This window comes from Odocoileus virginianus, chromosome 14 (assembly GCF_023699985.2).
Source record: "Odocoileus virginianus isolate 20LAN1187 ecotype Illinois chromosome 14, Ovbor_1.2, whole genome shotgun sequence".
NCBI classification, from domain to species: Eukaryota; Metazoa; Chordata; class Mammalia; order Artiodactyla; family Cervidae; genus Odocoileus; species Odocoileus virginianus.
Window position 1 is genome coordinate 31357691 of NC_069687.1, and position 13902 is coordinate 31371592.

Consider the following 13902-nt stretch of genomic DNA (forward strand, 5'->3'; position numbering starts at 1 on the left):
GTTGTATTAAAAATTAATCAATTCCACTTACTCATGCACATATCCATCATGATGAATAAATAAACCTATTCTGTTGACTGAATTATCTATGGTAGAAATTATTATGAATAATGCCATGAATAATGTCATTCCTATACATATCTCTGGGTACATATATACACACACACACACATTTTTGTGTGATATATATATTGTCTGCCAAGTCCATGTTTACCTATGTTTCCATGTTATCTTCTAGAAGTTTTGTTTTAGGTTTATGAACCATCTTGAGTTAATTTTTGTAAAAAGCATATAGTGTCTAGATTATTTTTGCATTTGGTTGTCCAGTGTTCCAGCATCATTTGTTAAAGACTCCTTTCTCCACTGAATTGCCTTTGTTCTTTTGTCAAAGATCAACTGACTATATTTATGTGGGTGTATTTCTGCTCTCTGTTGTTTCATTGTCTACTTGTCTATTCTTTCAACAATCTCACAATGTCTTGATAATTGTAGCTTTATTGTAAGTCTTGAAATTTGCTAGTGTCAGTACTCCAACTTTGTTCTCCTTCAGTATTGTGTTGACTCTTCTGGGTCTTTTGCCTCTCCATATAAACTTTAGAATCAGTTTGTCAATATCCATAAAATAATTTATTGGGGCTTTAACTGGGATTACATTGAATCAATAGGTCAGTTTGGGAAGAACTGACATCCTGGAAATATTGGGTCTTCCTGCCTTCCTGCTCATTATGGAATCTCTATTTATTCAGTTCTTTGATTTCTTTCACTGGTGGTTTGTAGTTTTCTTTGTATACATCTTAGATATATTTTATTAAATTTAGACCTAAGTATTTCATTTTAGGGGATGCTAATGTAAATGGTACTACCTTTAATTCTGAATTCTACTCTTCTATTGCTGGTAAAAGTGAAAGGGACTCGCTTTTTTATATTAGCCTTATATCCTGCAAACTTGCTATAATCGTTTACTCATTTTAGGTTTTTTGTTGTTGTTGTTTTTTGTTTTCATTTTTTTAGCCAGTTCTTTTAGACTGCTACATAGATGATCATATGATCTTCACACAGTTTTATTTCTTACTTCCAAAACTGCATATCTTTTATTTCCTTTTCTTCTTACTGTATTAAGTAGGACGGATGTAAATGATGTTATATTTTTAATCTCAAATTTCCATTGTTATTTTTGGTATATGGGAAAGCAACTCTATTTCCTTTGTCAGCCTGGCTAGAGTTTCATCAATTTTATTGATCTTTCCAAAGACTCAGTATTTGGTTTCATTGATTTTCCAGTTTTCAACTTCATTGAAGGAAGTAAGGTAGAGCCTAAAGTATAGGTATTTAGTTATTTATCGTAAAACATGTCTTTTGTGATACCTGTTAATAATTTGAAAGGAACAAAAAAAGTCTTAGTTTACTAAAAAGAGTATAATCTCAAAGATGGTTGAAGGAAAACACATAAATGACCAGTAAAGTTCTTAGTAACTTGTAGAAATGTACTTTATTTCATGCAAAGCTACATAATTTCCTATATTTTAACAGCTAATCAAATAAACATCTCAAAAAAATTCATTACATTACAATAAGTTAAAATACTACAAAGCAATTCCAAGTCCATGAGTCTGTCAAAACCAAATTGAGAGAACATTATGCATAGATAAGGCCAAAGACGCTAACTTAATTACAGGTAGCACTTTGCAGGTTTTTTTCAAATACATATTTAGTGAGAATCTGCAGAGAAAAATAGTTATATCTACAAACCATTGATCAGAAAGGGAAACATTTGCCATTACGTACCAGGTAGTATTCTTACCTGGAGAACTCCATGGACAGAGGAGTCTGGTAGACTACAGTCCAAGGGGTTGCAAAAAGAGTCAGACACAACTTATTAACAGCAACTAAACAACAACCAGGTAGTAGTGGCTGATTAAGGATAAATTTGGCATCATGCACCAAAAATGAACATAATAAACATTTTGAAATTTATGATCAGACACACATTTGAAAAGACTTACTCTCTACTTCACCTAATCCACTGAATTAGATAAATAACAAGCACTTTATTAATGCAACACAGAACTTAGGCTTTTGGTATACTTTGCTTGAGTACTGGTATATATAAAAAGATACTGAAGAGATGTAGGAATATTTCAAACTCATACTAGACTACTGAACTTTAGAATATTGACCCAAGGAAATAAGTCCTGGGCAGAACTTATTTGAGGAAGATTTTTAAACTACTTAATAACTACAATTAGTTACTTACAAAAAACTTTACAAAAATTAAATACCAGGAAGTAACAACATCATTATTAGAGCTCTTTTTCCAATGCTATAATTTATAAATATATATATTAGATTACAATTATTTAAAAGATAGGTCCACATGTTCTCTATCTTCGAAATGAGAAAAGTTCAAGTTTTTTACAAAATATGGACAAAAACAAATCCATTGGATTGCTTAAAAAAAAAAAACAGTCTCTCCCCTACAATTTGGCGTACCAAGTAGGGAAGATGCTAGCCAGCATTCTTTAGAGAAATACAGCTCTAAGTGACTAGATTGATAAGACTTGTGTCAATAATACCAACTCAAAATGGTCTTGCACAGTCAGATTAACAAATTATGACTTTATTTTACATATGTCTGCCACAGTAAACCATTCTTTCTACTCTTTTCCACTAAGTACAGTAAAAATCTCCTTTTGCAAAATGATGTGAGATCAGGATAACCACAAAAGAAAAGATTTTCATAGGAAAAAAGGTTAATTCTCTCCACGGAATGTGTTAAAAACAAGTCTTTTAGGATATCTATGAGAAGAGGAACATGCCATTATTCTTGTTTCATTAACAAATTTAAAATTGCGATGAGGCTTCAATCTACCACAATGGATATAAATGTTAGGAAAACCAAGCTGAACATAAAAGGAATTAGGAGTGTGGGTGTGTTTCCACTGCAATAGGACTGGGATAGGCAGGGCTAATAGCTGCTCTGATGGTAGTGATGGCTCACAGGACCTGGTCTCCAGGAGTTAGTACAGGGAATAAGACTGCCTAGTCTTCCAGGTCTCTGAGCAGAAAAATAAGTCACTGTATTGAAAAGAAGTAACCCACACAAAGGGAATTAATATTTCAGAGGGCTCTCTGTAACACTCTTACATTGTTTCAACCTCTTCTAATGCAAACTTTGACATGATGGATGTTATTTACAAACTCCTTTTCATAAAATGAGGTCTCAAGGTTTTTAATGTTTGGGGTTTGTTTGCTTGTTTTTAATAATCACTGGTTTTAAAAATGCAATTTTATGCTAAAACATCTACACTGAGAATATTTCATTTTACTGAAGAGTCCTACTTAGTGGCGAAAAAGACAACACAGTGAGCTAGCATCCCTCATATTTACATCCAGATGTTGCTTGGTTGTCTAGCAAGATCTGTTGTACTACTTTAAGTGCAATACTACCATTCAAGTAGTGGGATCTGTAGTCAGAACTACTACCTTTTGAGTGTACTAACCATCAAAAACAACTGTATACACCAAACAAACAGAAGAAAAATATGTCAGCTCATTATAAGCCATACTATAAAGACAGGCTTCAGAGAGGAAGGAAGGTATAAAAGGAATGAAAGGAGGAAGGGAGAAAAGAAAGGAAAGATAAAAGTCTAAATCCATTTACTTATTAACATTTAGGCTTTAATAAACACTATCCATTACACTTTGGAGATTCAAGTACGTTAAGATTTCTCAGGGATATGTTCTGCCTCTTAGTGCAAATATATTTATCCTTGTGATTTTCAGGCATGGCCCACACAAATCACAAATATAAAACTCACATTACTGAACAGTATGAATTAAAATTATGGAGAGTTTATTTTTCCTTTAAAACAGTAATCTACACAAAAATCAAGAACATTCTCTAAATCTACTACACGTATACAAAAATGAGGTTTGCTGTTGTATATCAATGAATTCCTTCATTAATATTCTAAAATATACTTAAAAAAACACAGACTTTCCTATCCACATTTAATTTCATTTGGGTATACAGCCAGCATACATTTAAGAACTGATAATCTAATAAAATAATAGTGTCTGAAAACAAATTGGCAGCAATTTTTTAAAAAGTTTTGATTGTCCAATCCTCTGATCTATTCTTTATAAATTGAAAACCCTTGAAAGTTCTTATTTAATTCTTATGACTCTTGTGAAATGAGGGCCTCTAGTATAATGAAATTATTCCAAAGTCCCTGTTCATCTGGTAAGAGAACAAATTCTAATAATTAGTCTTATTTTAATAATGATTTTTTTAAAGTTCTAATAATAACAAATTATTGATGTAATAACATAAATTAAAAGCAACTTACAGATCCATGAAATTAACAGATTACTAATTGTTATTTTCTGCAATGGCTTACTAAACACTGGCTTACTGAATATTCTAACAATTATTTAGAAAAATAATTTAGAAAGTTTAACTAGGAATCTATTACAGTATAAGAAACACTCAAAAAGTAATTATCAGAAGTAATTCTTCAAGAAATGTACTTTGCATGTAAAGTATATGAATTTAGTAGTAATGTTTTGCAGTAGATGTCATTTTAGTAAGATTCTCAAAACAGAAAACTTTTGTTCATATTACAGTTTTTACAAAGTTGCTTAACAAATATTAGTTCCTCAGCAATAAACTCTTAAGACTTCAGGGATTAAATAATTAACTTCCAAACACAAAATTACCCAGCCAGGTAATCTTCCTATACGATCACATATGAAATCCTGTAACATAAATTCTGCTTAAACAATTTAATACTCTGGATCACTTAAACAACCAAAATTATTTTGGAAATAACTCAAAAGTCATAAAGGGGATCTATACTGTTTTATAGAAGTATTACATACACTCCAATTATTATAATCATTTAAAAAATTAATAATAAAATAAAGTAGTACATCTTTTACATATTTCTATCAATATATCTTAGAGTATTATAAATTATAAAAGTAACTGGATCATTTCTTCTCTTTTTCTGCTTCTACTTCTACAATAGCATCTGAGTTTCATGATAAAACCTATGAGAAACAACATTATACTTAAGGAACATGTTCCAAAGTAAACTCAAAGACTAAATAAGAAAACAATATTATTTTCACAGGATTTTGATTACTTATTCCAGAAAGAGTTTTTGCTTTGGGAACTTGTAAGCTTCTCTATAATAAGAAGAAACTGGACCACTTTCTGGGGTGATCTGTTTCCTATCTAGTATCTTCAAAGCCACTTGTGTGGAAAACCAGCATAGCTAATAACTTATTTTGTCTTTTTAAACACCACTATATAAACATCAACTCAATACCCTCACAATTGCTTTGTGAGGTAGATCAGTAGGTAAATAGCAAGTATCCTCTTCATTTTGAAAATGAAGAAACTGAGGCACAGAAAGGTTACCTGATTTGCCCAAGGTTTCAATGGTCAGTCATGAAATTTCAGTGTTAAATTATCTGTGCTCTTGGCCTACTGCTCTCTGACCATGCTTCGCAATAAAAGGCTGTGTGTGTGTGTCTTCTTAAATGGGTTGTCTATATAATTTCGATTGAGAGGAAAATCTATTGACTGATAATTATTTTAAAGGGGATCTAATCTTAAAGATCATAAAAATTTAAGAAAATAAGATAATTAGGATGATAACACTATCCTTTTAGTATCTGCCTAAAACTGTGGCTTCCAACATATTTACATGGTGACACCAAGAAAAGAGAGAAATAAAACATTTAAAATTATGATTCAGGGAAAAATGACCTTCAAGAAACATATAATCAAACTGTCAGGTGACTATATAATTCATCCTCAAACTGGAATACTTAAGAGTGAAAATGAGCACTACTTTTAGGATAACAAGTGAAACTAAGATGGCCGTGGGGAAGCTCAAGTACAGTCACCACTGGGTGAATCCAAGAGTTGCAAATATTTCAGGGACATAAACAACTCTTTTTGCAAAATGTGCTGAACTATAGTCACTGTGCATAAAACATTGATGATTTAAAGTGTAATATGTAACTTTGGCTTAAACACAAAATTTTAAAAACTCAACTTAAAATGGTAACAAGTTCTTAAAATGTAAGAACTTGTTTAAGCAACAAGTTCTTACATATCTCCATTCTAGTTTTCTATAAACCACAATTTAAGTGTTAGCAGTAACAGTAAATGGACTCACTTTTTATCTTTAAATAACCAGATATTCTTTTTCACAAGGAATAAATAGCCAGCTTTTAACAGTGGAGAATTTTGTGGGACTCTGACTATTAAAGTGAAGTCACTCAGTCATGTCCGACTCTTTATGACCCCATGGACTGTAGCCCAGCAGGCTCCTCCATCCATGGGATTCTCCAGGCAAGAGTACTGGCACCGGTTGCCATTTCCTTTTCCAGGGGGATGTTTTCAACCCAGGGATCGAACCTGGGTCTCCCACATTGTAGGCAGACGCTTTACCACCTGAGGCACCAAAACCCCACTATTTACCATTAAAAATTATGATTCTCCTTGAATGGAATGATCAACACTCAAATCACTTAAATGGTAAAGGTGAATATTCCTCTCTGAAATGAAAATCTTTTACAAAGCAATACCAAAAGCATAAGACAACTTGCAGTTACTATCAAAGACTGAAAGAATAATTCACCACCTGATTAAAGTACACATGCTGAAGATACAAACACTATCAGTTGAAGTATAGTCTTAAATATACATGCAAAAACCTAACTAATTTGCATATAGTGTTGAAAAAGGGCTTTCTACATTCAGTTATGTCTGGTAAGTAAGCCTTGTTTTAAGACATGGGTTTTGTAAATATGGTTATTACTGAGGTCTCCATCTCTTTGGGAAATAAAGGATCAACATATTTTTTAGAAAGAACAACTATGTAAATCACAATAATAAACTATAATATTCAGTTTTAACTATGGCTTCCTTGAATCTTTAAAACAATTTTTCCTGAAAAAATTAATCTGAAACAAACTGAACTACATGTTTTCAATATATACTGATCTTGATCATGAATTAAATCCTTCCATTGTAACTGTACTTCTAAGGCAGACATTTCAGGAATGGTATGCAACAAATCCTTTTAGAAATAAAGATGATATTCAGCGAATAATAAGCCATTATGACTAAGATCTGATTAATTTTTAGTGCCTTTTTTATCCTGACACTTTTCACTGGGAGTTCAGTAGTAAATTCTAGAGCATACGGATGTTCATAAAGACTGAACTTGTTTGTTGATCTTGGTTAGCTATTCCATAAATTCCTACAGACTTTAAACATCATCGAATATTCTGCTGCGAGACATTGAGAGGTATCGTCCACCAGGCTGATACCTGAAAGGTGGATAAAGAAATGATCTGAGGCATCAAAAATAAAGAAGGAGAGAAAAACAAGGACACATTAAAAGGAAGTGGGTACATAATTTGTAAGAACTGTAAAATCTATTCAGTAGCTGAAATAAGAAACTTATTCTCCAAGGATATTATCCCAAAGAGATTTACCTATAATTATAAATCAACCAACAACTGTTTTACAGCCTATTATATGACACATATGGCAGGATAAGAGATGTAAAAAAGAAAGAAGAGAGATATAAAATACACCATGGAACTTGGATTTAATAACTACTCTAGATTGTTGAATATAAACAGAATATTCCTCTTGCTATTTGTAAGCAAATATCTTCATGCCCATGATGTTTTGCTTTTGTTTAACTATTTCTGGAGTGGAGTGGAGTCGCTCAGTTGTGTCGGACTCTTTGCGACCCCATGGACTATAGCCTACCAGGCTTCTCCGTCCATGCAATTTTCCAGGCAACAGTACTGGAGTGGGCTGCCATTTCCTTCTCCAGGGGGTCTTCCCAACCCAGAGATCAAACCTGGGTCTCCCACATTGAAGACAGACGCTTTACCATCTGAGCCACCAGGGAATTAATTATTTCTACTTGGTATAATAGGTAAAAGCACAGACGCTGAAGCCAGGGTCCTGGGGTTTAAATGCCTGATTTTGTTACTTAAAAGTTGCGTGATCCTGGGTAAGTTACTGAGCCTCTTTAGATTCAATTCCAACTGGACTTACAGCCATAAAATACAATTACTGCTGTTAAAGTGCTCAGAATACAGTGCCACCCAGTCATATCTATGTAACTACTGCTAAATATGATGCATTTCCTAAATGGAATTGTCAGAAAAAGGAATATAAATATTGTTAAGATTCTACCAAATGATTTCAATTCTTTGTTATTTATCATACTACTAGTAATAATTTATGAAGGTACTAATTTCAATTACTACCACTGGATGATATAATTTTTAAAATATAAAAGATTAGCAGGTGTTAAAAGGTATTAAACGTTGCTTAATACGTTTTACATTAGCAAGAAAGATGAATATTTTCCTCATGTTTATCTTGTCAAGTGAGAATGTTATCAAATTTTCAGAGGAATGCTGGAGCCAAAAGGACAAACTGGAACTTACCTTCCTGATTCAGATTCAAGAGGGTCTTCAGTGAATGTTTCTGCGTTAAAATCCAAAGGTTCTGCATCCTGAAGAAGTTCTATTCGGTCCCTCTCAGTCCTGTTATTAGCCCTGGTATATTTAGATGTTGCTGCAAAAGAAGAAAAAAATTTCCACTTTCTGTTGTCTTTATGGGTCACAATCTACGGACACACAGAAAGTCAAGATTATAAACGATTTGAATTTTCATTGTGAAGACAATATTAAGAAAAGATAACTACATGGTTATCTTAAAATTATATTAAGATCATTAACAGTATGATAGAAAATAACAATGAAGTGTTCTCCTTTGTATGTAGTCTAAGCTCAGAAGCAGCTACAGCAACAGAATTAGTATTTAACTTCAATGCAGACGGTGACTGCAGTCACAAACTTAAAAGACGCTTGCTCCTTGGAAGAATAGCTATGACAAACCTAGACAGTATATTAAAAAGAAGAGACATCATTTTGCTGACAAAGGTCCACATAGTCAAAGGTATGGTTTTTCTAGTAGTCAGCTATGGATGTGAGAGTTGGACCATAAAGAAGGCTGAGCGCTGAAGAATTGATGCTTTCGAATTGTGGTGTTGGAGGAGACTCTTGAGAGTTCCTTGGACTGCAAGGAGATCAAACCAGTCAATCCTAAAAGAAATCAACCCTGAATATTCATTAGAAGGACTGGTGCTGAAGTTGAACCTCAGTACTTTGGTCACCTGGTTCAAAAAGCTGATTCACTGGAAAAGACCCTGATGCTGGGAAAGATTGAGGGCAAAAGGATAAGGGGACGACAGATGATGAGATTGTCAGATGGCATCACCGAGTCAATGGACATGAGTTTGAGCACACTCTGGGAGATAGTGAAGAACTTGGAAGTCTGGCATGCTGCAGTGCATGGGTTCGCAAAGAGTTTGACACAACTTAGCGAGTGAACAACAACAGCAATCATAACAGTGAAATTGTTCACAAGTAAAATAAGTTTCAGCTGGTTTCATAGTGAATCCAGGGGATGCTACATCTCATTTCTCGGCTATGATTTTAAGGTACAATCAACTCAAACTCTCCAAGAAAGGACTGACTCTTTATTCCATGGGGCAAGAATTCAGGGAAGCAATGTCCAACAGAAATAAATTGCAAGCCCCACATTTACTTTTTACTAGTAAATACATTTAAAAAGTAAAAATAAATAGTTGAAATTAATTATAACATATTTAAACCAATATATCCAAAATATTATCATTTCAATATGGGGCACCAGCTACCCTGCAAATGCTAAACAGCCATATGTGGCTAATGGTTACCACCTTGGTCAGCACAGATCTAGAAAACTAACTCTTCTTTTCCTATATGAATGATGTTTTCTCCATAAAAACCTAAATTTTCACAGTGTTATTTTGAGCAGCTCAACAGCATCAAAACAAACCATGACACAGCTCTTTTTGAAAATTTAAGGCAAGCCAATTCTCTCTTACCTTACATTGTTGTCATCTTTGACTCTGCCCTCCACTGTTTCTCTCATTCATTCAGCAAATACTGGTTGCCTCCCACATGCCAGGTTCTAACTCATCATCCCAAGGTTTTGTGTTTCCTCTTAACCATTCTCCTATACCCCCCAGATATCTGCACTTTGTTAAGTCCAAATCCAAGATAAGCTTCCAAATATCTTTGTAGAATTATCCCTCTATTTCCTAGCTTTAATTGAAACTTCAGCTTTCTCTTATTTCTTTTATGCTAAATCTCATCCAAACACATCCTTTCCTTTATCTCCAGGATGCTTATTTTAAGTCCTCATCATTTTTTTGATTTTTAATTTATCTTTAATTGGAGGATAATGGCTTTACAATGTTGTGTTGGTTTCTTCCATAAAACAAATATTGTGTATTAATGCCCTCATCATTTTCTGACTGCATTACTACAACAGACACTAAACTGGGTTGTGTCTCACTTCCCTGGAAATAATACTTTATACAGATGTCAAATTCATCTTTCTAAACCAAAAATCTGAGCCTGCTTCTTTCCATACTGAAATCTTATCTTTGGGATAAAATCTAAACTTCTAAGTGTGATAATATGTTTCCCAACTATCTCTGTAGCCTTTCCTCTCATCAGTCTTCTCATACTTCAGGTTCTAGTCATAGAGGAAAATCTACATTTCCCCCAAAATTCTCTCATGTTGTTCATTCTTTGTTCTGCCTAAAAACCCCTTCAACTGGCTGAATACTACTCATTCCTAAATAGTGTTTCTCTATAATAGAAATCCTTTCCCAATGAAGAGTTCTCTTTCCTCCCTTGAGCTGAGCCCTTCAGCATCATGTGTGCAGCCTTATACACTCTCAGCATCCCTGCATCGCTCCTCTGCCTTCTACTCAGTGCTGGATCCTGCACACAAAGAGGTCTCCTGTCACCCTTCCAGAAGCATATGACAAAATCAAGAATGCGGGGAGGCTTCCTGACTCAACCCACTGGCCAATGTCTTCTGCCTGGTATCAGTTCCTCATTCAATTAAGGGCAAACCAAGGATGGAAATTATCTTCTTTGTACTCCTGGGAAAGTACCTGACACATAAGAGTCAGTCAGTAATTTATTATAAAAATGACAAAATAGCATGAAAAACATCTAGGTTAATAGAAACCGATACCTGCCAAAAAATATGCCTGGTGTAAGTACTATTATTTAGAGAGTATAATGACAACTATTCATATGATGTCCCAGATGTCTCCTCCTACCTAACGCATATTTGACTTTCCTCTTCCTCCCATATACTGAGGGATGAAAAAAGGAAAGTCACTGCAGAACCTCACTTATCGTCTATAAAGGCATTTTCTCAGTCTCTATACAAGCAAGCATAAGAAAACAATTTCTTAAGAAAACTAGATAATAAACTACTTACATCGGTTGGTACTCATTTCTGAGAAGTTTGATTCTTTTGGGTCAATATGAACATTTCTGTTTCTAGTGGAATCTTCTCTACTGTGTCCATAACGCTCTTTCCATTCCTAGAAAAGAAACATGAACATATAACATGAGAACACACAGTCAGAAAATAATTCATCAGTGATAACAGATTTAGATTATATATGTAGAGTAATATAATCTAATTCTTTTTCATCAGGAATTTGTCAGATAATCAGTATAATTAGCACAGTGCCTTTAGAAATTATAATTTCCTTTATTTCTAAATGATTTTAATAGTTATCAAACTTAACTTGAAGACATTATAAAAATTTTTGCTAGCAATGATTATTTTAACTTATTGACTTCCATCTAAAATAATATTACAACTACAGTAAGGTTGTCTTGACCATGGAAGAATTATGAAACTCAAAATAATTAATAAGATGTTAATAAAATTTTATTCTACCTAAATAAACTACAAATCATAGAGACCCAAAAAGTCATTTTTGATAGCAAAATTAAAGTTGTATATAAACATAATTAAGTAATGACTCACATGGCATTGTGTCTTAACTGCACTAAAATCTTATTAACTGGGATTCTACTCATCAAATTCTTAGAACTGAAAGGAACCCATGCAATGCAGAGTTTCACTCTAAAATAGCCATACCAGATGCTATCTGGCTCTCTTATTAGAAGACATGAAAAATTCTATGTTTGATCATCCTGTTCCAATTTTGGTAAACAGTTTTCACACAGAGGTGAACTCTAGTCCACTCTTTGGTGCTAGTTATGCCTTCTGAAATAAATAACAAGTCTCCCTTTCCATGACATACACTAAAATACACAAAGACAACTATCATGTCTCCTGAGTCTTCACTTCTCCAATATGGACACACTCAGGTGTTGAAAATTTGTAGTGACTATGACTAGACTTTTCTCATTTTTTGCCTTTTCAATTCTCTAGGAGGTTAGTTTGCCTTAACAAACAAAGGACTAAAGAAAAATTAAAGAGGAATAAAAGTAATGTCATAACACAAAAAAGCATATTTTTCAAGCAATCAAAATCACTTCAACAGCAAGACTGCATTAATTTATTCACTTACTCAATAAATATTTACTGCCCCTACCTTAGGCAAGAAACTGCTAGATGTTGGACATGAAGTAATTTATTACTAATGACTTTTTAGAACAGGTCTGACAGAATTCCTAGCATGTATATCTGAAACTATTAAAACTGCCTTTCTGTAAAAATACATCCTATGTCACTGTCCCATTGTTTTCAGCCAAAATTAATTAGATTCTTATGATATTTCACATTAATCTTTAGGTGACAGCAAGTTAGTAAGGACCATACTTACTCTTCTTCTGTTTTCACCCTCTTCTTGCCGTTGCCTTTTTCTCTTCTCTAGAGACAGAAAAGTGGTCTCAAATTTGGTATAATATGGTTTAATTAGATGTAGAGTAACTGAAGTAAAGGTATCAGGCTATGACCAATTTCCTTTAAATTACTACAAAGTCAAAGGTAATAGGTTATTGTTGGAAAGAACCAGAGAGGTCACCTAACTCCATAGAGAAAACCTTCTCAACCTTTGCTGGAGATCACTCTTTAGGATCTATCTAAACAGTGTCAGTGAGGAAGAACTTCCTCCCCCTGGCGACCTGAAATTTGCTTCTAGGCAGTTTCTCTTTTTCTTTGTTTTGTCTTATAAATTAAATTCGTACTTCTTTCTGCATAAGATTTTTTTTTTTCCATTACGTTCTTCTGGCTATATACTCAGTGGTTTTTTCCCATAAGATACACCTGACACACTCATCATTCTGCCTATTCTTCTCCAGATTCCTTCTGACTTATCAGTCCTATTCTTGAAAATCTTATCCAGGACTGTATATGATATTCCAGATGAAGTCTGATTAAGGCAAACAGCAGAAGAACTATTACATTAACTAGACACCACCTTCCTGTGAGAGCATGTGAAGGCTACACAAGCATATTTTAGTCATAGTACATTTGGGATTTATGTTTAAATAAGATCATAAAGAACCCCATGCTCAAGTAGGAAGAATGCCTAAAAACCAATGTCCCAAAACTCAAGTTTTGTTCTTATTTTCCTCCCTATTCTACCATCACTTGAACATCAAGAAATTTGATACACTCAGTTTTGAGATTAGATTCCAATAGAGCACAGTGCATTCTAACAGACTACATTCTAAACACCAGCCTTGGTTTGAATGATAACCTATGCAGCATTAAACTAATGATGATTCTTTAATGAGTTTTATATTGTATTCAGTTTGACAAATATATTTCAAAGAAAACAAGACAATGACTCCAATACTAAACAAGGGAATTATTTAGTCACAGACATATTAATAATTTCTGCTACAGAATCTCTTAACGACAGATGAAATAACCAGGTATGTTTTCAAAATTTTTTTTTTACCATGAAGGCTTTCCATAGAATTTTAGCTAAAACACATCAATTTGTAATTTCTTAA

General features: G+C 33.5%; 1 protein-coding gene across 8 annotated transcripts in view; it reads right to left on the reverse strand.

The window, feature by feature from the left end:
* Positions 1 to 1463: 1463 nt before the first annotated feature.
* Positions 1464 to 13902, reverse strand: part of LMBRD2 (LMBR1 domain containing 2) — a 48732-nt gene continuing 36293 nt past the window's right edge. For 5 of the 8 annotated variants that reach the window (XM_020906384.2, XM_020906381.2, XM_070476582.1 and 2 more), the window contains 4 exons: positions 12765 to 12811; positions 11399 to 11504; positions 8494 to 8623; positions 1464 to 7374 (listed from right to left, as the gene is read on the reverse strand). In XM_020906384.2, coding sequence (XP_020762043.2) covers positions 7290 to 7374; positions 8494 to 8623; positions 11399 to 11504; positions 12765 to 12811 — 368 coding nt within the window. In that variant the 3' untranslated portion in view covers positions 1464 to 7289. Of the gene's footprint in view, positions 7375 to 8493; positions 8624 to 11398; positions 11505 to 12764; positions 12915 to 13902 lie in introns of those variants that run through there. The other 3 variants (XM_020906387.2, XM_020906386.2, XM_020906389.2) reach the window with 3 other exon arrangements.